Genomic DNA, 23,148 nt, shown 5'->3' on the forward strand with positions numbered 1-23,148 from the left:
AAGAAAAGAGAGAATAAAATATTTACAAAAATGTGAGGGGTGTACTCACTTTTGTGAGATACTGTATATAGCCAAAACTTTTTTTTCGTTTTTGGATAGTTTCTTGCTAAAGGTGTTTATTTTTTATTTTCAAAGAGTAAAGACACCTTTTTGGAGCATATCATGTCAGAAGAGAAAAGTTGCTGCAGAGTGCGCTTAATTAGGTTTAAGAGTGTGTCTATGGGAAAGTTTGACTATTATTCCAGAAGCGGTTTCATGAATAAAAAAAAAAAAAAATACTAAAGTTAGCCTGATTTTATTTTTATAATGTGACAGATGATGTTACGCCGAGTAAATAGATACCTAACACGTCACGCTTTTAAATTGCGCACGCTTGTGGAATGGCACCAAACTTGATACTTAAAAATCTTCTTGGGCAATGCAACGCTTTAAATTTTAGTTACAGGTTATCCGTTTAGATTTACAGAGGAGGTCTTGGACTAGAATTGTTGCTCTCCCTGTAACGTTCGCGGGGACACCTCACATGTATGTTTTGAATGCCATTTACATATGGACACAACGTACGTATGTATTTGCTTCTGCTTGCAAGCACGCAGGGACAGGGGCGCTTTAGATTTTTTTTTTTTTTTCCCTTTAAAAAATGTTTTGATCACTTTTATTCCTATTACATGTTGTAATAGCAATAGGGCATGATAGGTCCTCTTTACAGAGAGATGTGGGGTCTACAAGACTACAGTGTTTACATCGTCATAACATTGCGACCGGCCTCCGAAGGTCATAGAGATTACCGGGGACCATCTGGTCCATGGTATTCTCTATGGTGAACTTCTTCAGGTCGGCAATCGAATGCGTAAGCCAGTAGAAGCCCCAGAGGGCGGCGGAGGGGCATCCCCTGCAGCAGCACCCATCCTTCACATCATATTACAAGAACCTAGATATGGATTCTGTTCTTTTTTTCAAAATGTTTCTGTTATCTTTACCTTGTAATCTGGCAATTAACACACTTCCTTCATATCAACATTTTTTCTCCACTGTATCTGTTGAAGGGGCCATGGTTAGCACACAAACTGAACTTTAAACATGTCTGTCTTTGTCCATCTTCATTACATGGTTACTACTGGTAGTAGTTTACACAATAAATATATGTTTTTTTGTTTGTTTTTTCATATTTCGTTATTTTAGCACACAGGGAGTAACAAAAACACTTCATTTCTGGCTAGATCAAAAGGTATTTGCTGTGCTTGCGGAAAATGTTCTTACCCTGAAAATTGAAAATTAATGCAACCACCACATCACCACTGTTAAAGGAAAAGTGTGGAGTTAAAAAAAAAAATAGCACAAGTACCCTCTGGAACTTTGGTGCCCAGTTAAACTAGATAAGAATCATGAAGGTTCTGGAAACTCCTTCACCTGTCATGTAGACCTAGACACTGCTCACTTCAAAGTACAGATTGTTGAAAGGGCTACCCTTCAAATCTATCTATCTATCTATCTATCTATCTATCTATCTATCTATCTATCGAGCGATTTGTAACTTACACAGTGTGACTTCTTCTGCCTCCAGATGCTGGAAGGGGGGATTAAAGAAAATCTAATGCTTAGGCTGGCCATACCATGGGTTGCAGGAAAAAAAAATTGCACGATTCCTCCATCAACGCAGTGCTGACAGGGGAATCAGCCATTACCTTCTCCTGGTGCCACTTACGATAATCAGAAGCTAATCTAACAGTCTAGTTGTGCTCAAGTTGATCGATCCATCAACTTAGTACATGTAGTACAGGTAGAAGATTCTTTAAGTGGAAAGTGATGCTGGGGGCTTTCCAAACTCGATGAGCAGTAGCAGAATAGAACTTCTTCAGGGTTCAGTGCCAGAGAAGAGGATTATTGTAGTTAAAGCTACTTTTTATCATAATATTCACAAGAAAATTAAACGTTAAAAATCCTGAAGTTGGGTTTTAATTATGCACATTTCTTAAACTTTTAAGTACACTTAAAAGTTTAAGACTTTTAAGTACACAATGGGGTTTATTTACTAAAGCTGGAAAGTGCAAAATCAGGCTCACTTCTGCATAGAAACCAAACAGCTTCTAGGTTTTATTACCAAAGCTTAATTGAACAAGCTGGGGTTAGAAGCTCATTGGTTTCTATGTAGAAGTGAGCCTGATTTTGCACGTTTCAGCTTTAGTAAATAAACCCCATTGTGTACTTAAAAGTGGGGTATGCCTGTATACACTTGTAACTACAGAAAAAATGTACAGCTGTGAATGGGGCCTAATGCTTTTAAACGTTGGCTTCTTAGCTGAGGATAAGATCCAAATGGGGAGAACAGCCTCCCCCGCCCTTTTCTGAAGCATTTGTTACTTTTCTACTGAAAAAAGAACACCACTGCAAATAATTGCTTAGTTTCACCATATTATATGAAACTCTTTAATGTAAATCAAGTTCCATTTGGGTGGCCCTTTAAATGCCATTAGTGGAAACAATACAGACAACAGACATCATGTCTCACATACTCAAACCTAATAAATCAACCACATGGAAAAATCACAGATTAAACAGGGTGTTTTCCAGCTTTACAAAGCAAATAATAATTCAATTAGATCCATGAATACATGCATTATATAATTTTGATGGGTTTGGAAGTGACAGGTATAGTAAGAGCCATTGTCTTTATTCAAAGTCAAATTAACCATCACATGATCTGGCATATTTAATCTGTGCATTGCAGAATTCCATGCATGTGATATTTCAAAACATTGTAAATAGTTAGAAATGTTTACCTGTATTTATGCAGGGACAGTCCAAATAATGGAGCCCCTCCATTAAAGCCACAATAGCATCTTTTTCCATGTGTTCTAAAGCAGATTGTGGTAGTAGCAGACAAAACATATCAGACCTACTCTCCCTATCTTGGCCAATGATCAAAGCTCTCTTTCAAAAGCCTCTAGACCAGTGATGGAGAACCTTGGTACCCCAGATGTTTTGGAACTACATTTCCCATGATGCTTAACTACACTGCAGAGTTCATGAGCATCATGGGAAATGTAATGGAATACTAGCCAGTACCAGTGTGCAAAAGTGTAGTTGGGTTGTTAAAACTAACACAGTATCTACATAGAGCTTATAAGTTCTTGCTATGTTTGTGTTTCCTCTTGTGATCCAAAAACATGCTTGTACATTACTGCCATCAAACTGTTTTATACAGGTAAATGTAGTAATATAGTAGAAGGGTATGTCTACATGAATCCTATATCTCAATTTTAGGCTGACCTATAGACGGAATCAACCACAGTTGGTGTATTTTATGTCTTTGGAAATTTATACTTATCAGTTTGAGGCTCCAGCAAGCTGCCTTGGCCACACTAAGGGCTTTTACTATTTCTGTTGAATTTTTCAATAATGCTAAAAGTATATTTCAAACTTTTCAAACTTTTTAGACTGGAAGCAGGGAAACCTCTAAGTACAGAATTTTTAGGTAATTGATTCCCTCACCAATCCCACATACCATGGTGGGTTAAAGCAAAAGAATGAACAATAATCCCACTGGGGATTTTTACGTTGTCATTTTGCCTTTCTACAAGCATTTAAAAATAATCTAAAGGATGACTGAAATTTTTTGTTCAATACAAACACATTTTGGCAATTTAATAATAATATATATATATATATATATATATATATATATATATATATATATATGTATATGTGTGTGTGTGTGTGTGTGTGTGTTTATACCAGTCTGTTCACAAAAAACTAAAAAAGGACCAAGACATACTTGATGGGCACAGATTCTAGTGGTTTTCTAGTGAATTTCTAGTGAATTTCTAGTGAAATTCTAGTGAAATTCTAGTGGTTTATGCATTTTTTTTTTGTTCCATAATGTTTTTTTTTTGAAACTACATACAAAAAACAAAACAAAAAGAAAAACATAACAGAATAACCAAGCAGGACCCCTTTAAGGTACTGACACAAATATGAGAGTCCTCAAAACAATCAATGGGCCGTCATCGGCCTAATAAGACCAACCAGAATTGTAGGGTCCAATCCACAGTGCTTACAAGTTGTTACAAAACAAAGTAGAAAAAACGAAACAAAAGTAAATCTATAAGCAGAAACAGAAACCACATCGATAACATAAAATTAACAAATATTCAAGGGTAAACCCCCGAAGTATCTGGGAAGCAGTAGTGACTCAAAATAATACATAGAAAGCCCTGATGTCAGCAAGAACAGTGCACATAGTTGGAGTTTAGAGGAAACTTCTTTGAGACTACAGCAAAAAAAAAAAAAAAAAAAAAAGGGGGGGAGGGGTGGACTGAGGAGGGTGGGAGGAGAGAATGGTAAAGTAAGCAACTAAAAGTAGGAAAGGAAAATATTAGTTTATTCTTAACATTGAAGATCCTAAAAGATAAAAATAATGTAGGTGATTTAATTCAGCAACGACATAATTAGTATCACTATTGGGTAAATGCACCTCTGGCCTAGTTTGCTGCTTTGTCCATGCTCATATTTTTTGCCTCTGATGACCAAGACAGCTTTTCGATATTTTTTTATTTTTTAAACTAATAAAACACATCATACACAAGGTCATTAAACAAAACCCTAATCTATATTATCTGAAAATAATGATCCTATAGATTTAAAAGATAGTATCTGTGATTTTGCGTTTTTCAAGCTTTCTAAAATCATCTGTTCACTCGTAGCAAAATCATCACTATTGCCACAGTTATGCCCTTACCAATAGTTTTCTTTCGTTCACCAAAGTTAAAAGTAGAGTTACCCTTTACAAAACATATATATCAAGTATTGATTGCACAGGTTCTGTGGCTGATTGAAGTGGTAATTAGACTCACTTGGTGCCTTTTCTATATTTTGTTTGCCTGGGTGGTTGGTATGTGTTTAGGTTGGAGGGGGGGGGCACCCTAACAATCTATGACAGCCCGATTCGAATCTCAGTCGCATCCATGTACCACATACGGAATCGTTCGTAGTTTCATTTAAAAGTTGTTGCCAGTCGTTATCTGACATCGCTTGGCTCAGACATCACTAACTCGTAGTCTGTTGCCTCCATACAATATTTTGTTACTCCCACGAACCACGCACTGGTCCCTCTGCCAAACCACCACGCAACACTACATTAGGCCAGTCACAGGCCTCACAATTGCCGCTAGGCCGTTTCATGCACCCCACAGCCCGATTCCAATCCAGTCGTGCCAGCGTCACAACCATTCATATCCTTGGCACCACACATCACGATTCCATCTATCACGCAACTTACTACAGTTCGGTCTCAATCGTGAGGCATCTGCCATAAACTACTAGTTGTTACTAAGACCAATCCATTTGTACGCTTGTGCATTCTCATAACTCAGCCGATACTCAGCTTCATATACTCTGAGAAGTCATTCACACACTCTACAGCCCGATTCAAATCCAGTCGCACCGGTGGCACAACAATTTGTATCCTCGGCACCACGCATCACGATTCCATCTATCACGCATTTTACTACAGTTTGGTCTCTAACGTGAGGCAGTTGCCATAAGCTACTAGTCGTTACTCAGACCAATCCATTTGTACGCTTGCACATACTCACTACTCAGCCGATACTCTGCTTCACATACTCTGACAGGTCATTCATGGACTCTACAGTCCACATCGAATCTAGTCGGGTCGGCGACACAACGATCCAGACCGGGTCTATTCATACACCCTACAGCCCAATTCTCTATCGTGAGGCACCTGCCACAAGCAACCTATTGTTATATGCACGTTTTTTGCACCTATTCACAAACGCAGACAATACTCCTACTTCATAACCCCAACTCATGTCGGCACAATTCGTTCATTTTCACAAACATACGACCACGACTCACGATTGGGCACTAACATGGCTCGTCCCCACAAGCTCCAATTTCTCTGCTTTCCTTGTTTTCGCCTCCCTGATGAGGCTACCTTCTTGCAATCTTTGCAAGCACGTCTCCAGTGGCACACAATATGGCCACTCATCATCTCCAGTGGCATACAACCCGGCTGCTCACCGTTCCTGTCTGTCGTTTCTCCATTAATTCAGTTGAGTTCAAGTCATTCCATCCTGTATCAGGTTGGACGTTGTTTTCTCAGGTAGCAAAAAAAACAAAAAACCTTTATTTAAAAAAAACACACACACACAACACACAACAAGCATAGGGTGTGCATCTTCACCCAGGGGGGTTAGTCACATGTTAGGGGGTGGGTCAAGATTCATTCCATGCCAGGTTAAAACCTGGACTTTTATGTCACCTTTTCTACAGGTTCTTGGTTGACTAGGTTTCTCTGCCTTAACCAGGATTTCATAACTAGGGCGTTGACTCAAGTGTGTAGTACACGGGTTCCACCCTGACATCATCCTGCAAAAACCTTTCACTACATTCACATCACATACATGATTTGGGCTGCTCATGGGGAGTTAGTTACTGTCACACATTTCTTTGCATTACACTCTGTTTTCGAAGGGCGACCCTTCACCTACGCAGACAAGGTTGCTAAACATTGAACAGCTGTTCAACACTCTTGCTCAGTCCCTTACCTGGAACCTGTCTCATCAAGCAGTGCCAGAAAGTCATCCACCACCTTGATGAGTTCCTGCTGACCCAGAGAGCCCCCGTCAGACTTGGACAAATTAAAAGTAGTATTTGGCGATCTCAACGTGCCCATAGCAGAGCATAAACTCCATCACCTTCCTAGGCATCACTCTTGACACTCACTCCAGGCAGGCTAGCCTACCTCCCAACAGGTTGGCCTTCATTCATGCCTTCACCCTTTCGCAAGGGTGTACCAAGACACAGCTACAGTCCCTGTGAGGGATGCTCAATTTTGCCATGAAGATTGCCCCTCAGGGGAGATCCTTCATTTCACACCCCCTGGTTTCCTCTATCAGGCATAGGACCCCGATCAAGTACTCAGGCTGGACCAAGCAGCAATAGTTGATCTGGCAATGTGGGACGAGTTCCTCGCAAACCGGAACAGCATGTCCATGTTTATTCCACTAGGCATTAGGCAATGGCTTTGTCACCTCACATAGTCATGGTCGCCACCGCCTCCACAGGCTTTGCTGCAATATTTGGCCCTCATTGGTTCACGGGGCTGTGGCCACAAGAGATCCTCCTGATCCCTGGGTTTAGCCAGTCACCCTCCCTTTTCAAACTCTATCCCACCGTGACAGCAGGTCAGGTCTGGGGCCATACATAGCAAGGACAGACTGTGGTCTTTGCCATAGACAACATAGCCACGGCCGAAATTGTCAACAAAGGCAGGTCCAAGTCTCTAGCCATCTTGTCCTTCCTGAGCAGGCTGGTGCAGTTGTTCTTTCAGCATAAATTCAATGTGCATTGTACCTACATCTCGGGCAAGTGTAAAATCACAGCAGACGCACTGTCTCATCTAACTTCCCATTGTTCTTTCCCAGAGACCTAGAGCCAAGCACATGCTGGCCCTCGTGTCATTTGTCAAACATAGCTGGCTTTGTCCCACAACACCATCAGGCTGTACTTGGCTACCATCCATCATTTTCTGACCTTGCAGGACCCCGAAAAGCCTACCTCTTTCGCACCGCATGCAGTCAAAGCCATCCTACGGGGCATCCAGAAGCATCAGCCAGTACCCAATAGCAAGCACTTACCCATATCAAGTGCCATGTTCAGGGACACATCAGCCACCCTCTCACCTTCCCCATTCAGGTTACTACCCAGCCTGGTCATCTAAGCGGCTATCTACCTAGCCTTCCACGGTTTCCTATGGCCCGTGAGTTAACCCATAGTGGCCCCGGTTGCCAGGTCCCCCATAAGGGGCCCCGGTTGCTCCCAGACCACTTCATCCTACACCTGGCAGTGTCCAAAGCCAACAGTCTGGCCTGGGGCCAACCCACAACGTCTTACCTCCCTATCCTAGTATTTTTGCATACCGACCAGCCGACCAGGGCATAGACCTCAGGTCTATGTTGTGTTGTTAATCTTGTGGCATCTTTATGTGGTTCCATATTTGTCTCGGTTGAAGGACTTTGACTATAAATAAGAAGGCCAGTATGGTGGCCTAAAATTATGAGAAGAGCCCGGGGGGGGGGGGGGGGGGTATTTAAGCAGGACTCTCACCGCTATCCCTTGTTGGTTACAGTGCATGATACCCTCCCGCCTATTCACCTTTTTCAGGGCACCTCCTTGCACATTCCTCTTCTACAATTATCCATTACTTATCTTGGGTATGCCCCCTTTCTTGGCATACTGACCAGCCGACCAGAGCACACCTCATGTTGTGTTGTAAGTCTTGTGGCATCTTTATGGTTCCATATTTGTCTCGGTTGAAGGACTTTGACCATAAATATATATATCTCAACAGAACAGCAAGCATTCATATCCAATAACATTATAGCTATAGTAGTTATATGCTGTTCAGTAACAGACTTCACTAAATGCACTGCCCATCTCATCTCATACAAAGATATCAAACCTTTTATATATCTAATATATTATGTATTTGTTTAGATTATTTCTGATTTATCAAAAGGTGATAACTATTAAATATATTGCACAATCACATTTGTAAAGCATGGTAAATAAAAGCAAAAGGACAAAATGTCTATGTGTTCATTTCACGTATACTGCCTTAAGAGAGGCTACTCTCAGAATCAATCGGATTCTTAAAATGTAATTAAAGTATGATTTACACAGCTATGGTTCCACAGTCATGGGACTAAAAAATAAAAAATGCTTGTTATTATAGAATTAGGTTTTGGGTTTTGTTGTACTCGTTGACGTTCATAAGTTAATACATTAATTACCTTACTTTGAAATGTTTCTGAATCTGGTGTTACATGCCTAATGGGTTGTGTCTGTTAGGTGTCACTGGAACTAAACAGCAAATTCAATAATCTGTGATTTAATTTATTATATTTTTCACCATTTAACCTCCTGCAGGCTCCCTAATGTCTTTTCAGATCTATATTAAATTAGGCACGGATGCTAATGAAGGGCAATAAACGAGCCTGTCAGTGGATTTGTCTTTCATTAGGCACATTATACTCTTACTGAGCTGTAAATGAGTAAACATTAGTTTTGTTAAACCAAGCAAAAGACAGAGTGAAATCAGTCTTAATTGTAGACCCTAAAGCCATACACATTTTTCTGTACCTTTAACATTTTTCAGAGGATCTATGAAAGACTCTCCAGAGGAGATATAAATATCAGCATCGCGGGGAATGTCTTTGGGTTCAATAGCTTCATTGCCGTCTGACAGGAATATACGCCGGGCGGCCATGTTTAGCTTTAATTTCTCGGTGCATCTCTCCAATAACTGCGGCATACAAGGTAAGAGAAAATGCCATTCTGTTACTGACAATTCCACATATTTATCATTTTAGAATTATTAATTAAAGCATGGAAAAAGAACAGTAACCCACAGCAAATGGTTATAATTCATTTTTGCGTGAAGTTTTTTTTTTTTTATCCAATAAGGAATTGAGCAATTATAGCCTTCGACAAAATTACTTTTGGCATTCAGGAACTGCACTCAGAATTTTTAAAAAATCTGTCATGGACATGGCTAAACTATCAAACAAACCTACTTCGAGTTTAGGGGATTAAAGTGTGCATGTGTCATGTATATATATCTTTTTCTATTTGCGTGCTTTTTTTTTTTCACGTCTTCACTTTAGTTCTAAAGTTCTTAGGACAATAGAATACGTAAGAAAAACTTGTAGGAAAACGTTAGAAGCCTGGTAGTAAAAATACAAAGGCTAGTAGTAAAAATACAAAGACTTCCGATAGTAATAAAAATGAATAATAATATAATTATATAGGTTGGCTCTGAATGTTTAAAATCACAAAATGCTTATCTTGATTTTCTTCACTTTTGTAAAAAGGTCAAGCAATACATATATGCCTGTATGTGCTTATGCGCTAACTACCAAAAAAGACATACAATTTCCTATGGGACATTACAAGGCAGTAATCATGGAAGATATAGTAAAAAAAAAAAGTACACAAGCTGTATTTATAATTAAGTGACACACAAAATCTAAAATACAGTGGCTAGTATATGGTACTTATAAAGAATACAGCATGTCAAGATAAATACCCAAAGAAAGTCCCCATTGGGGAATATCATATTATCATGTGACATCACATGATAATATGATATTTGCCAATGGGAATTTTCTTTTAGTTTTTATCTTGACACATTAATACGAAAAACTCCTGATAGTAATAAAAATGAATAATATTATAATTATATAGGTTGGCTCTTTATTTTTAAGAACGCAACATTATATTTTTATGTGTCACTTAACTGTAAATAAAGCTTTTGTACTTTTTTTTTTACTATATCTACCATGATTACTGTCTTGTAATGTCCCATGGGAATTTGTATGTTCTTTTTGATAGTTGGAGCATAAACACATACTGGCATATGGATTGCCTGACCTTTTTACAAAAGTGAAGAAAATGAAGGTAAACGCTTTTTGTGCTCTTAAGCATCCAGAGCCAACCTATATAATTATATTACTATTCATTTGGTTTACTACCAGGAGTTTTTGTATTAAAGTGTCAAGATAAAAACTCAAAGAAAGTCCCCATTGGGAAATATAATTATCATAAAAAATATGAACTACAGTGGTATTTATCCTGACATGCTGTATTCTTTATAAATACTATATACTAGTCACTGTATATTTGTATGTGTCACCTAATTGTAAATAAAGCTTTTCTACTTATTTTTTTTACTATATCGGCCATGATTACTACCTTGTAATGTCCTATAGGAAATTGAATGTCTTTTTTGATAGCTGGAACATAAACACATAAGAATACAGCATGTCAGGATAAATACCCAAAGAAAGTCCCCATTGGGGAATATCATATTATCATGGTAAAATAATATTTCCCAATGGGGACTTTATTTGGGTTTTTATATTGACATGCTGTATTCTTATGTGTTTATGTTCCAACTATCAAAAAAGACATTTGATTTCCTATAGGACATTACAAGGCAGTAATCATGGCCAATATAGTAAAAAAAAAAGTAGAAAAGCTTTATTTACAATTAAGGGACACATAAAATATAAAATACAGTGGCTGGTATATGGTACTTATAAAGAATACAGCATGTCAAGATAAATACCCAAAGAAAGGCCCCATTGGGGAATATCATATTATCATGTGACATATACCAGCCACTATTTCATTTTTTTTTAATGTGCCACTTAATTCTAAATAAAGCTTTTGTACTTTTTTTTTTTACTATATTTACCATGATGACTGCCTTTTAAAGTCCCATAGGGAAATTGTATGTACTTTTTGATATGTAAAATGAGGACGTGGACAGTGTAACATAAGGTTTGACTGCTATACCATTGTTTTATCAGTTATGCTGTAACTAGGGTCTAAAAAATGCAATGGTGTGGTTTGGGTTTCAAATATTTTTACAATCTCATTTAATGGCTTTGTTGGACCCTACCCATTCAGAGAGAAAAAAAAATAATTATATCTCTTTTTCTTTTTTTTTAAGGATTGCAGGGTATACAAACGAACATAGGGCAAACATGTTAATTAACTTTTCCCTTTATCAACCCCAGACCAATGGTCTAAATACTTTTTTTATACTCACACAAAGCAACGTGAAAGTTGCCATTGTCATTATATCTCTTTTTAAGCTGGATAGAGTTTGCTCTATTGTATCCAAGTAGCCTTTGTGTCAAGCCACACATTTTATTTAAATAGTAAAATAAAAATATAATTAAACATGTAATTGCTAATGTATTGATTAATGACATACAAGAAATATAAAATGATTCCATGCAATTTTGACCTTCTTATTAGTGATGGCCGAACGGTTCGCCCGGCGGTCGTTTCGCGGCGAATTTCCGACTTTCGCCGTCCGCGGGTTCGAACGCCTTTTTCCGTCGTTCGCCCCGGCGGACTTACGTGTTTAATGTATACAAGAACTTTAACCTTTCGTGACACGTTTATCATGTGTTACAGGACAACCAATTGAGACATGACAGCTCATGGACACTTGGACATTCCCCCTAACCTATAAATACACCCGATCCGGTGGCCATTTTACATTCTTTCTTCTGTCACTGTAGGGAAAGGATCCTGTGTGGAGTAGGGACAGAGAAAACGCTAGCTATTTGGTACACAAAAGTTCTTTTCAGGACTGGTATAGGTGTTAGGTCAGCAGCCTGAGTTTCTTTTGTCAGTTTAGATAAAGGGACAGAGCGCTGTATGCTGCTATTTTAGGGACAGCTCAGCCAGATTAGTCTTTCTTCATCATCATCATCATCATCATCATTAGCTGTTACTATCAGGTCCACAAAAGAGCTGTTCCAGCTAATCGTTCCAGCCTACTCTTTTTTGCCAATTTGTATAGGGACAGGCAGGAAGCAGTGTGTCAGGCAGTGAGGATAATTTTAAAGACTTGCTGTTACTATTAGTTCCACAAAGGTTCTTTTCAGGACTGGTATCAGTGGTACGGTAATAGGCTTGTACACGTATAATATTCTTTCTTCCAAATATAGAAAGAATATTATACTTGACTGCTGCCCTTCTGCTGCAGTCTGCTAATCATTCACAACTCACTTGTTCCACAAAAGTTCTTATAAGGACTGGTAACTTGGTCTGTCTAGGGTGCTACGGTACATAGGCTTGGGTGCGGTACAGTCTGCTGTTCTGTAAGGACCGCTATCGGTCCACAATAGATAGGGTTGCCGTGCACTACTGCTGACCGCTGCCCTATACTGCAGCAGTCCTTCAGCGGTATAGGGACTGACGCACAGTCTGCTAAACACTAATACACAACCTGCTTGGTCCACAAAAGTTCTTATAAGGACTGGTAACTTGGTATAGGGTGCTACGGTACATAGGCCTGAGTGCGTTACAGTCTGCTGTTCTGTAAGGACCGCTATCGGTCCACAATACATAGGGTTGACGTGCACTACTGCTGACCGCTGCCCTATACTGCAGCAGTCCTTCAGCGGTATAGGGACTGACGCACAGTCTGCTAAACACTAACACACAACCTGCTTGGTCCACAAAAGTTCTTATAAGGACTGGTAACTTGGTATAGGGTGCTACGGTACATAGGCCTGAGTGCAGTACAGTCTGCTGTTCTGTAAGGACTGCTATCGGTCCACAATACATAGGGTTGCCGTGCACTACTGCTGACCGCTGCCCTATACTGCAGCAGTCCTTCAGCGGTATAGGGACTGACGCACAGTCTGCTAAACACTAATACACAACCTGCTTGGTCCACAAAAGTTCTTATAAGGACTGGTAACTTGGTATAGGGTGCTACGGTACATAGGCCTGAGTGCGTTACAGTCTGCTGTTCTGTAAGGACCGCTATCGGTCCACAATACATAGGGTTGCCGTGCACTACTGCTGACCGCTGCCCTATACTGCAGCAGTCCTTCATTGGTATAGGGACTGACGTACAGTCTGCTAATCACTAACACACAACCTGCTTGGTCCACAAAAGTTCTTATAAGGACTGGTAACTTGGTATAGGGTGCTACGGTACATAGGCCTGAGTGCGTTACAGTCTGCTGTTCTGTAAGGACCGCTATCGGTCCACAATACATAGGGTTGCCGTGCACTACTGCTGACCGCTGCCCTATACTGCAGCAGTCCTTCATTGGTATAGGGACTGACGTACAGTCTGCTAATCACTAACACACAACCTGCTTGGTCCACAAAAGTTCTTATAAGGACTGGTAACTTGGTATAGGGTGCTACGGTACATAGGCCTGAGTGCGTTACAGTCTGCTGTTCTGTAAGGACCGCTATCGGTCCACAATACATAGGGTTGCCGTGCACTACTGCTGACCGCTGCCCTATACTGCAGCAGTCCTTCATTGGTATAGGGACTGACGTACAGTCTGCTAATCACTAACACACAACCTGCTTGGTCCACAAAAGTTCTTATAAGGACTGGTAACTTGGTATAGGGTGCTACGGTACATAGGCCTGAGTGCGTTACAGTCTGCTGTTCTGTAAGGACCGCTATCGGTCCACAATACATAGGGTTGCCGTGCACTACTGCTGACCGCTGCCCTATACTGCAGCAGTCCTTCATTGGTATAGGGACTGACGTACAGTCTGCTAATCACTAACACACAACCTGCTTGGTCCACAAAAGTTCTTATAAGGACTGGTAACTTGGTATAGGGTGCTACGGTACATAGGCCTGAGTGCGTTACAGTCTGCTGTTCTGTAAGGACCGCTATCGGTCCACAATACATAGGGTTGCCGTGCACTACTGCTGACCGCTGCCCTATACTGCAGCAGTCCTTCATTGGTATAGGGACTGACGTACAGTCTGCTAATCACTAACACACAACCTGCTTGGTCCACAAAAGTTCTTATAAGGACTGGTAACTTGGTATAGGGTGCTACGGTACATAGGCCTGAGTGCGTTACAGTCTGCTGTTCTGTAAGGACCGCTATCGGTCCACAATACATAGGGTTGCCGTGCACTACTGCTGACCGCTGCCCTATACTGCAGCAGTCCTTCATTGGTATAGGGACTGACGTACAGTCTGCTAATCACTAACACACAACCTGCTTGGTCCACAAAAGTTTTTATAAGGACTGGTAACTTGGTATAGGGTGCTACGGTACATAGGCCTGAGTGCAGTACAGTCTGCTGTTCTGTAAGGACCGCTATCGGTCCACAATACATAGGGTTGACGTGCACTACTGCTGACCGCTGCCCTATACTGCAGCAGTCCTTCATTGGTATAGGGACTGACGTACAGTCTGCTAATCACTAACACACAACCTGCTTGGTCCACAAAAGTTTTTATAAGGACTGGTAACTTGGTATAGGGTGCTACGGTACATAGGCCTGAGTGCAGTACAGTCTGCTGTTCTGTAAGGACCGCTATCGGTCCACAATACATAGGGTTGACGTGCACTACTGCTGACCGCTGCCCTATACTGCAGCAGTCCTTCATTGGTATAGGGACTGACGTACAGTCTGCTAATCACTAACACACAACCTGCTTGGTCCACAAAAGTTCTTATAAGGACTGGTAACTTGGTATAGGGTGCTACGGTACATAGGCCTGAGTGCGTTACAGTCTGCTGTTCTGTAAGGACCGCTATCGGTCCACAATACATAGGGTTGCCGTGCACTACTGCTGACCGCTGCCCTATACTGCAGCAGTCCTTCAGCGGTATAGGGACTGACGCACAGTCTGCTAAACACTAACACACAACCTGCTTGGTCCACAAAAGTTCTTATAAGGACTGGTAACTTGGTATAGGGTGCTACGGTACATAGGCCTGAGTGCGTTACAGTCTGCTGTTCTGTAAGGACCGCTATCGGTCCACAATACATAGGGTTGCCGTGCACTACTGCTGACCGCTGCCCTATACTGCAGCAGTCCTTCATTGGTATAGGGACTGACGTACAGTCTGCTAATCACTAACACACAACCTGCTTGGTCCACAAAAGTTTTTATAAGGACTGGTAACTTGGTATAGGGTGCTACGGTACATAGGCCTGAGTGCAGTACAGTCTGCTGTTCTGTAAGGACCGCTATCGGTCCACAATACATAGGGTTGACGTGCACTACTGCTGACCGCTGCCCTATACTGCAGCAGTCCTTCATTGGTATAGGGACTGACGTACAGTCTGCTAATCACTAACACACAACCTGCTTGGTCCACAAAAGTTTTTATAAGGACTGGTAACTTGGTATAGGGTGCTACGGTACATAGGCCTGAGTGCAGTACAGTCTGCTGTTCTGTAAGGACCGCTATCGGTCCACAATACATAGGGTTGACGTGCACTACTGCTGACCGCTGCCCTATACTGCAGCAGTCCTTCATTGGTATAGGGACTGACGTACAGTCTGCTAATCACTAACACACAACCTGCTTGGTCCACAAAAGTTCTTATAAGGACTGGTAACTTGGTATAGGGTGCTACGGTACATAGGCCTGAGTGCGTTACAGTCTGCTGTTCTGTAAGGACCGCTATCGGTCCACAATACATAGGGTTGCCGTGCACTACTGCTGACCGCTGCCCTATACTGCAGCAGTCCTTCATTGGTATAGGGACTGACGTACAGTCTGCTAATCACTAACACACAACCTGCTTGGTCCACAAAAGTTTTTATAAGGACTGGTAACTTGGTATAGGGTGCTACGGTACATAGGCCTGAGTGCAGTACAGTCTGCTGTTCTGTAAGGACCGCTATCGGTCCACAATACATAGGGTTGACGTGCACTACTGCTGACCGCTGCCCTATACTGCAGCAGTCCTTCATTGGTATAGGGACTGACGTACAGTCTGCTAATCACTAACACACAACCTGCTTGGTCCACAAAAGTTTTTATAAGGACTGGTAACTTGGTATAGGGTGCTACGGTACATAGGCCTGAGTGCAGTACAGTCTGCTGTTCTGTAAGGACCGCTATCGGTCCACAATACATAGGGTTGACGTGCACTACTGCTGACCGCTGCCCTATACTGCAGCAGTCCTTCATTGGTATAGGGACTGACGTACAGTCTGCTAATCACTAACACACAACCTGCTTGGTCCACAAAAGTTCTTATAAGGACTGGTAACTTGGTATAGGGTGCTACGGTACATAGGCCTGAGTGCAGTACAGTCTGCTGTTCTGTAAGGACCGCTATCGGTCCACAATACATAGGGTTGACGTGCACTACTGCTGACCGCTGCCCTATACTGCAGCAGTCCTTCAGCGGTATAGGGACTAAGAGTTTTGTCACAGGGTGATTTAAAAAATGACAGGCAGAGGAAGAGGCAGGCCCTTCCGCAGGGGTGGTAGGGGTAGGGCAGGAGCAACAGCCTTGAGCCAAAGTGGGAAGTTGCAGAAGGTGCGTTCAATTACTTTAAAGGACGCACCAGACTTGGTTGAGTGGCTCACTCAGCCTTATTCTTCTGCACCCTCCTCATCCTCTCGATCTGCACCCTCTTCTTCACTCTCTGCTATGTGCACCCCCAAAGACACTACCACCAACAACACCACCACCACCACATACCTTCCGCTTGAGTGCAAATGGGGGCCTTCATGCTCCAGTGTTTTAATAGGGACCCCCGTATAAAAAGCATGAGGGTCAAGGACCAGTACTGGGTGGCAACGTACTTAGATCCCCGGTACAAACACAAAATGGCGGAAATGTTACCGCCGTCGCAGAGGGCTGTCAGAATGCAGCACTTCCAGGCCTTGCTTCGAGAAATGCTGCATTCTGCTTTTGCGTGCGCTGGCAGAGGAGCAATTCCCACTCCCAGAGAAGGATTTGCGGGTACCAATCCAACAGCGCCTGCAAGAAGAGGCCGGTTTGAAGATGTGTTGGTGACTTCGGATATGAGGTCATTCTTTCAGCCGACCCATCGACAGGTGTCATCCGGATCCAGCATCAGGGAACGCCTAGACCGTCAGGTGTCCGACTACATTGGGTTAACGGCCGATGTGGACGCTCTGAGGAGTGATGAACCCCTAGACTACTGGGTGGGCAGGCTTGACCTCTGGCCAGAGCTTGCCCAATTTGCAATCGAACTGTTGGCTTGCCCCTCATCCAGTGTCCTGTCCGAAAGGACGTTCAGCGCAGCAGGGGGGATTGTGACCGATAAGCGTACTCGCCTAGCTCACGACAGTGTTAACTACCTCACATTTCTAAAAATGAATGAGGCATGGATCTCGGAGGAATTCAACACATGTGATCAGTAGACCATGTATATGTCTATAAACAATTTTTGGAATCAAGCACACAGACCTTCTTAATTCATTTGGCTCACTTCCCTGACCCAAAAAAGCACACCGTACTATATGCCCCTACCCTCCTCTTTGAAGAGGTTGAGCGGTGTCATATTTCTACTGGGGCTGCTTATTATGAGGGGTTCCCACCATCCCTGTGCTGTGCTGACTTCCTCCTGGGTGTTCTTATTATGAGGGGCTCCCACCATCCCTGTGCTGTGCTGACTTCCTCCTGGGGGTTCTTATTATGAGGGGCTCCCACCATCCCTGTGCTGTGCTGACTTCCTCCTGGGGGTTCTTATTATGAGGGGATCACACCATCCCTGTGCTGTGCTGACTTCCTCCTGGGGCTGCTTACGGTGCTGCTGTCAGCGCTGTATGTCACGGAGCTGCTGTCAGCGCTGTATGTCACGGAGCTGCTGTCAGCGCTGTATGTCACGGAGCTGCTGTCAGCGCTGTATGTCACGGAGCTGCTGTCAGCGCTGTATGTCACGGAGCTGCTGTCAGCGCTGTATGTCACGGAGCTGCTGTCAGCGCTGTATGTCACGGAGCTGCTGTCAGCGCTGTATGTCACGGAGCTGCTGTCAGCGCTGTATGTCACGGTGCTGCTGTCAGCGCTGTATGTCACGGAGCTGCTGTCAGCGCTGTATGTCACGGAGCTGCTGTCAGTGCTGTATGTCACGGAGCTGCTGTCAGCGCTGTATGTCACGGAGCTGCTGTCAGCGCTGTATGTCACGGAGCTGCTGTCAGCGCTGTATGTCACGGTGCTGCTGTCAGCGCTGTATGTCACGGAGCTGCTGTCAGCGCTGTATGTCACGGAGCTGCTGTCAGTGCTGTATGTCACGGAGCTGCTGTCAGCGCTGTATGTCACGGAGCTGCTGTCAGCGCTGTATGTCACGGAGCTGCTGTCAGCGCTGTATGTCACGGTGCTGCTGTCAGCGCTGTATGTCACGGAGCTGCTGTCAGCGCTGTATGTCACGGAGCTGCTGTCAGCGCTGTATGTCACGGTGCTGCTGTCAGCGCTGTATGTCACGGAGCTGCTGTCAGCGCTGTATGTCACGGAGCTGCTGTCAGCGCTGTATGTCACGGAGCTGCTGTCAGCGCTGTATGTCACGGAGCTGCTGTCAGCGCTGTATGTCACGGAGCTGCTGTCAGCGCTGTATGTCACGGTGCTGATGTCAGTGCTCTGTATTACGGTGCTGCTGTCAGTGCTCTGTATCTCCTGCACCCTCTTGTTTGCCTACCCTGGTCCCTGACCTTCCCTCTCCTCCATTGCCTTCATTAGCTCCATAGTCCTGAATTGTCAGAACAATTTCCCAAATAAAAAAAAAATGCTTGTAGTTATCGATCCCAAATTCACCTCATACATGTATTATGCTATTGTCCAGGTGGTGGGACTGCGTGCTACCCCCTAATAATTACCCCGTGGCCGCAAATTCGACCTAAAGGTTTGCGAAATTCGCCTCCCATTGAAGTCAATGGAGCCCGCGGCGAACGGTCGTTTTCGCGAACGTTTGTGCCCGTTCGCGTTTCGCGTTCGCGAAACGTCCCGTCGGAAGTTCGTCCATCACTACTTCTTATACAAGAGAACTACATTGAAATGGGGCACATAAACATGTATAACTATGACATGTGTAATTACCAGTGGAATTGTTGGTGCAGACACTTTAATGGGTGTGCCGTGGTCTCCATTTTTGTAAGCTGTGGCTCTGATTACCCACGGCAGCTGTTTAAAAACTGGCACTGCTCTGTATCCATCAGGAGATATGTGATGTTTTTTCAATGAATACCTGAAAACAATCAGAATGACGTTATACCAAACCTTGCACTGTCACAAAATTTACACACATATAACTGAACACTATAATAATGGGAAGCTGTTAGTAAAAGGAAGACAGGTCATCTCATAGTTTTGATGACAAGTGCACTTCATTTAAAAATCTATGGAAAGCTGTGACTTCAGGTTCTAAGGCAGTTGTGGTGTTTAACAATATTTCATGTGTCTACAACAGGATTTCACAACCTGTGGTATAAGGACCCTCAGGGAAATGGAGATGGTATTAAATATAGTTTATAGTATTAAAAGGAAATGGGAAATCATATATAAATGCTTTAAGAAATGTATTGTGTACAAAGATGTAATGTTACTTATTGTTTGTTGTATCGATTTTTTATTTTTTACTGGACGCTGTTGTTGGGCCATCTTTGTATTACTACAATTTTCCAATAAAAATATTTGAAAAAAATAAAATAAAAAAAGAAATGTATTGTGCTGTGCATATACTACTTTATATTTATGAAAACAACAAATCTGCAACATTTTTTGATAATTTAAAGGATAGTAAAATAGCATGCTTTAAAAATAATTTAAACTGAACTAAATGAAAAAGAAAAATGTATAAACACTTTAGCATTAACACAGAAGTTGTGTTTTATTGTGTCCACCCCATGTAATGTAATTGTATTAGCTGTTCAGTTTTCCTTTTCCTGTAATAAGATGACTATTCTTTCTGCAGTGAAATTAAACAGCAGCGTTGTCACCTTGTGAACAGGGTAGTCTAAAGCCCCATACACAAATTCTGCCAGCAAAAGTCAGATGTAAGCTTTTGGTCAGAAATTCCAATCGTGTGTGTATGCTCCATAGGACTTTTGCTGGCAGAAATCCAGCCAGCAAAAGATTGAGAGCACGTTCTCTATTTTTCGGTTGGAAAAAGTTCTGATCGGAAATTCCGATAGTGTGTACAAATTCCTACGCGCAAAATTCCTACGCATGCTCGCAAACAATTCGACGCATGCTCGGAAGCATTGAACTTCATTTTCTCGGCAAGTTGTAGTGCTGTACGTCACCGCGTCTTGACGGTCGAAAGTTCAGAGACCGTGTGTATGCAAGCCATGCTTGAGCGAAATTACTTCGGAAAAACCATCCAAGTTTTTACCGAAGGAAGATCCGCTCATGTGTACGGGGCATTAGATGGACTATACAGTGCCCTGAAAAAGTATTCATACCCCTTGAAATTTTCCACATTTTGTCATGTTACAACCAAAAATGTAAATGTGTTTTATTGGGATTTTATGTGATAGACCAACACAAAGTGGCACATAATTGTGAAATGGAAGGAAGTGATAAATGTTTTTCAAAATTATTTACAAATAACATTTTAAAAGTGTGGTGTGCATTTATATTCAGTCCCCTTGAGTCAATACTTTGTAGAACCTCCTTTCACTGCAATTACAGCTACAAGTCTTTTTGGGGATGTCTCTACCAGCTTTGTACATCTAGAGCAGGGGTGCTCAACCTGTGGCTCTCCAGCTGTTGCGGAACTACAAGTCCCATGAGGCATAGCAAGACTCCGACAGCCACAAGCATGACACCCAGAGGCAGAGGCATGATGGGACTTGTAGTTTTGCAACAGCTGGAGAGCCACAGGTTGAGCACCCCTGATCTAGAGAGTGACATTTTTGCCAATTCTTCTTTGCAAAACAGCTCAAGCTCTGTCAGATTGGATGGAAAGTGTCTGTGAACAGTAATTTTCAAGTCTTGCCACAGATTCTCAATTGGATTGGACACATGAATATGCTTTGATCTAAACCTTGGATATGCAATAAGTGGACCTTCAGCTGCAAAACAAGTCCCATCATGCCTCTGCCTCTCATGCTTGTGGCTGTCAGAGTCTTGCTATGCCTCATGGGACTTGTAGTTCTGCAACAGCTGGAGGCCTGCTAATTGCATATCCCTGATCTAAACCATGCCATTGTAGCTCTGGCTGTATGTTTAGGGTCGTTGTCCTGCTGGAAAGTGAATCTTTGCCCCAGTCTCAAGTCTTTTGCAGACACTAACAGGTTTTCTTCTACTTCAACTCTGACCAGCTTCCCTGTCCCCGCTGAAGAAAAGTATCCCCACAACATGATGCTGCCACCACCATATTTCACAGTTGGGATGGTGTGTTCAGTTTGATGTGCAGTGTTATTTTCGTGCCATACATAGCGTTTTGCAACTTGTTCCACGTGTTTGTTGTGTCCCCCACATTCTCACAAACTGCAAATGGGACTTCTTATGGCTTTCTTTCAACAATGGCTTTCTTCCTGCCACTCTTCCATAAAGGTCAGATTTGTGGAGTGCACGACTAAAGCACCATACACACTATCAGTTTTTCTGGTGAGTTTCTCCTTCAGATTTACCAAAACCATATAATATGAGGTCAAACCTTAGGAATTTCAATTTGTATGCAATCAGGCAGGCCCTTGCACTATATGGTTTTGGTAAACCTGAAGGAAAAAATCATCAGAAAATCTGATAGTGTGTATGGGGTCTAAGCCCTTGTACACACGGTCGGACATTCCGACAACAAAATCCGTCGGATTTTGTCTGACGGATTTTGTCCGAAACTTGTGTTGCATGCACACAGTCGACAAAGTTGTCGGAAAATCCAATCGTTCGTAAGGTAATGACGTTATTTCATTACGACGAGACTACGTTCCGGCTAGTAGCCAATAGCTTTGGTCTAGGAATTTGATCTGAGCATGCGTGGCACTTTGTCCGATCAGAATTCTCTACAAACGATCTGACAAAGTCTGATCGGACCATGTTGTCGGAAAATTTTATAGCCCAGCTCTAAAACTTTGTCGGTCAGATATTCCGACGGAAACAGTACGATGGAGCCCACACGCGGTCGGATTATCCGACAACACGGTCCGATCGGACATTTTCCATAGTTGTCCTGTGGACAGATTACCACCTGAGCTGGGGATCTCTGCAGCTCATCCAGAGTTACCATGGGCCTCTTGGCTGCTTCTCTGATGAATGCTCTCCTTGCCCAACCTGTCAGTTTAGGTGGACGGCCATGACTTGATAGGTTTGCAGTTGTGCCATACTCTTTCCATTTTCAGATGATGGATTAAACAGTGCTCCATGAGATGTTCAAAGCTTGGGATATTTTTATATAACCTAAGCCTACTTTAAACTTCTCCACAACTTTATCCCTGACCTGTCTGGTGTGTTCCTTGGCCTTTGTAAAGGTGTTTGTTCACTCAAGCCCCAATGTGAGGTTTTGGCCAGAAATTCTGACCGTGCGTATGCTCCATCTGACTTTTTCTGGCAGAATTCCAGCCAGCAAAAGACCGAGAGCAGGTTCTCTATTTTCCTATCAGAAATTCTGATCGTCTGTACAAATTCTGAGGTGCAAAATTCCTACGCATGCTCGGAAAACAATTCAACGCATGCTCGGAAGCATTGAACTTAATTTTCTCAGCTCGTCATAGTGTTGTACATCACCGCGTTCTTGATGGTCGAAAATTCAGAGAGCTTTTGTGTGACTGTGTGTATGCAAGCCAAGCTTGAGCGGAATTCCATCGGAACAAATCCGCTTGTGTGTACAGGACATAAGGTTC

At 42.6% G+C, this 23,148-nt stretch overlaps 1 protein-coding gene across 1 annotated transcript in view; it reads right to left on the reverse strand.

Annotated features, from left to right (window-relative positions):
• Nucleotides 1-23,148, reverse strand: part of DCDC1 (doublecortin domain containing 1) — a 680,197-nt gene that overhangs the window by 583,714 nt on the left and 73,335 nt on the right. Inside the window, exons 4-5 of the mRNA XM_077460866.1 lie at nucleotides 19,403-19,550; nucleotides 9,163-9,325 (exon numbers count right to left, since the gene is read on the reverse strand). Coding sequence (XP_077316992.1) covers nucleotides 9,163-9,325; nucleotides 19,403-19,550 — 311 coding nt within the window. The remainder of the gene's footprint in view (nucleotides 1-9,162; nucleotides 9,326-19,402; nucleotides 19,551-23,148) is intronic.

Source organism: Lithobates pipiens, unplaced genomic scaffold, assembly GCF_037356315.1.
Source record: "Lithobates pipiens isolate NorthernLeopardFrog02 unplaced genomic scaffold, aLitPip1_a1.2 Scaffold_10, whole genome shotgun sequence".
In the NCBI taxonomy this organism is placed as follows: Eukaryota; Metazoa; Chordata; class Amphibia; order Anura; family Ranidae; genus Lithobates; species Lithobates pipiens.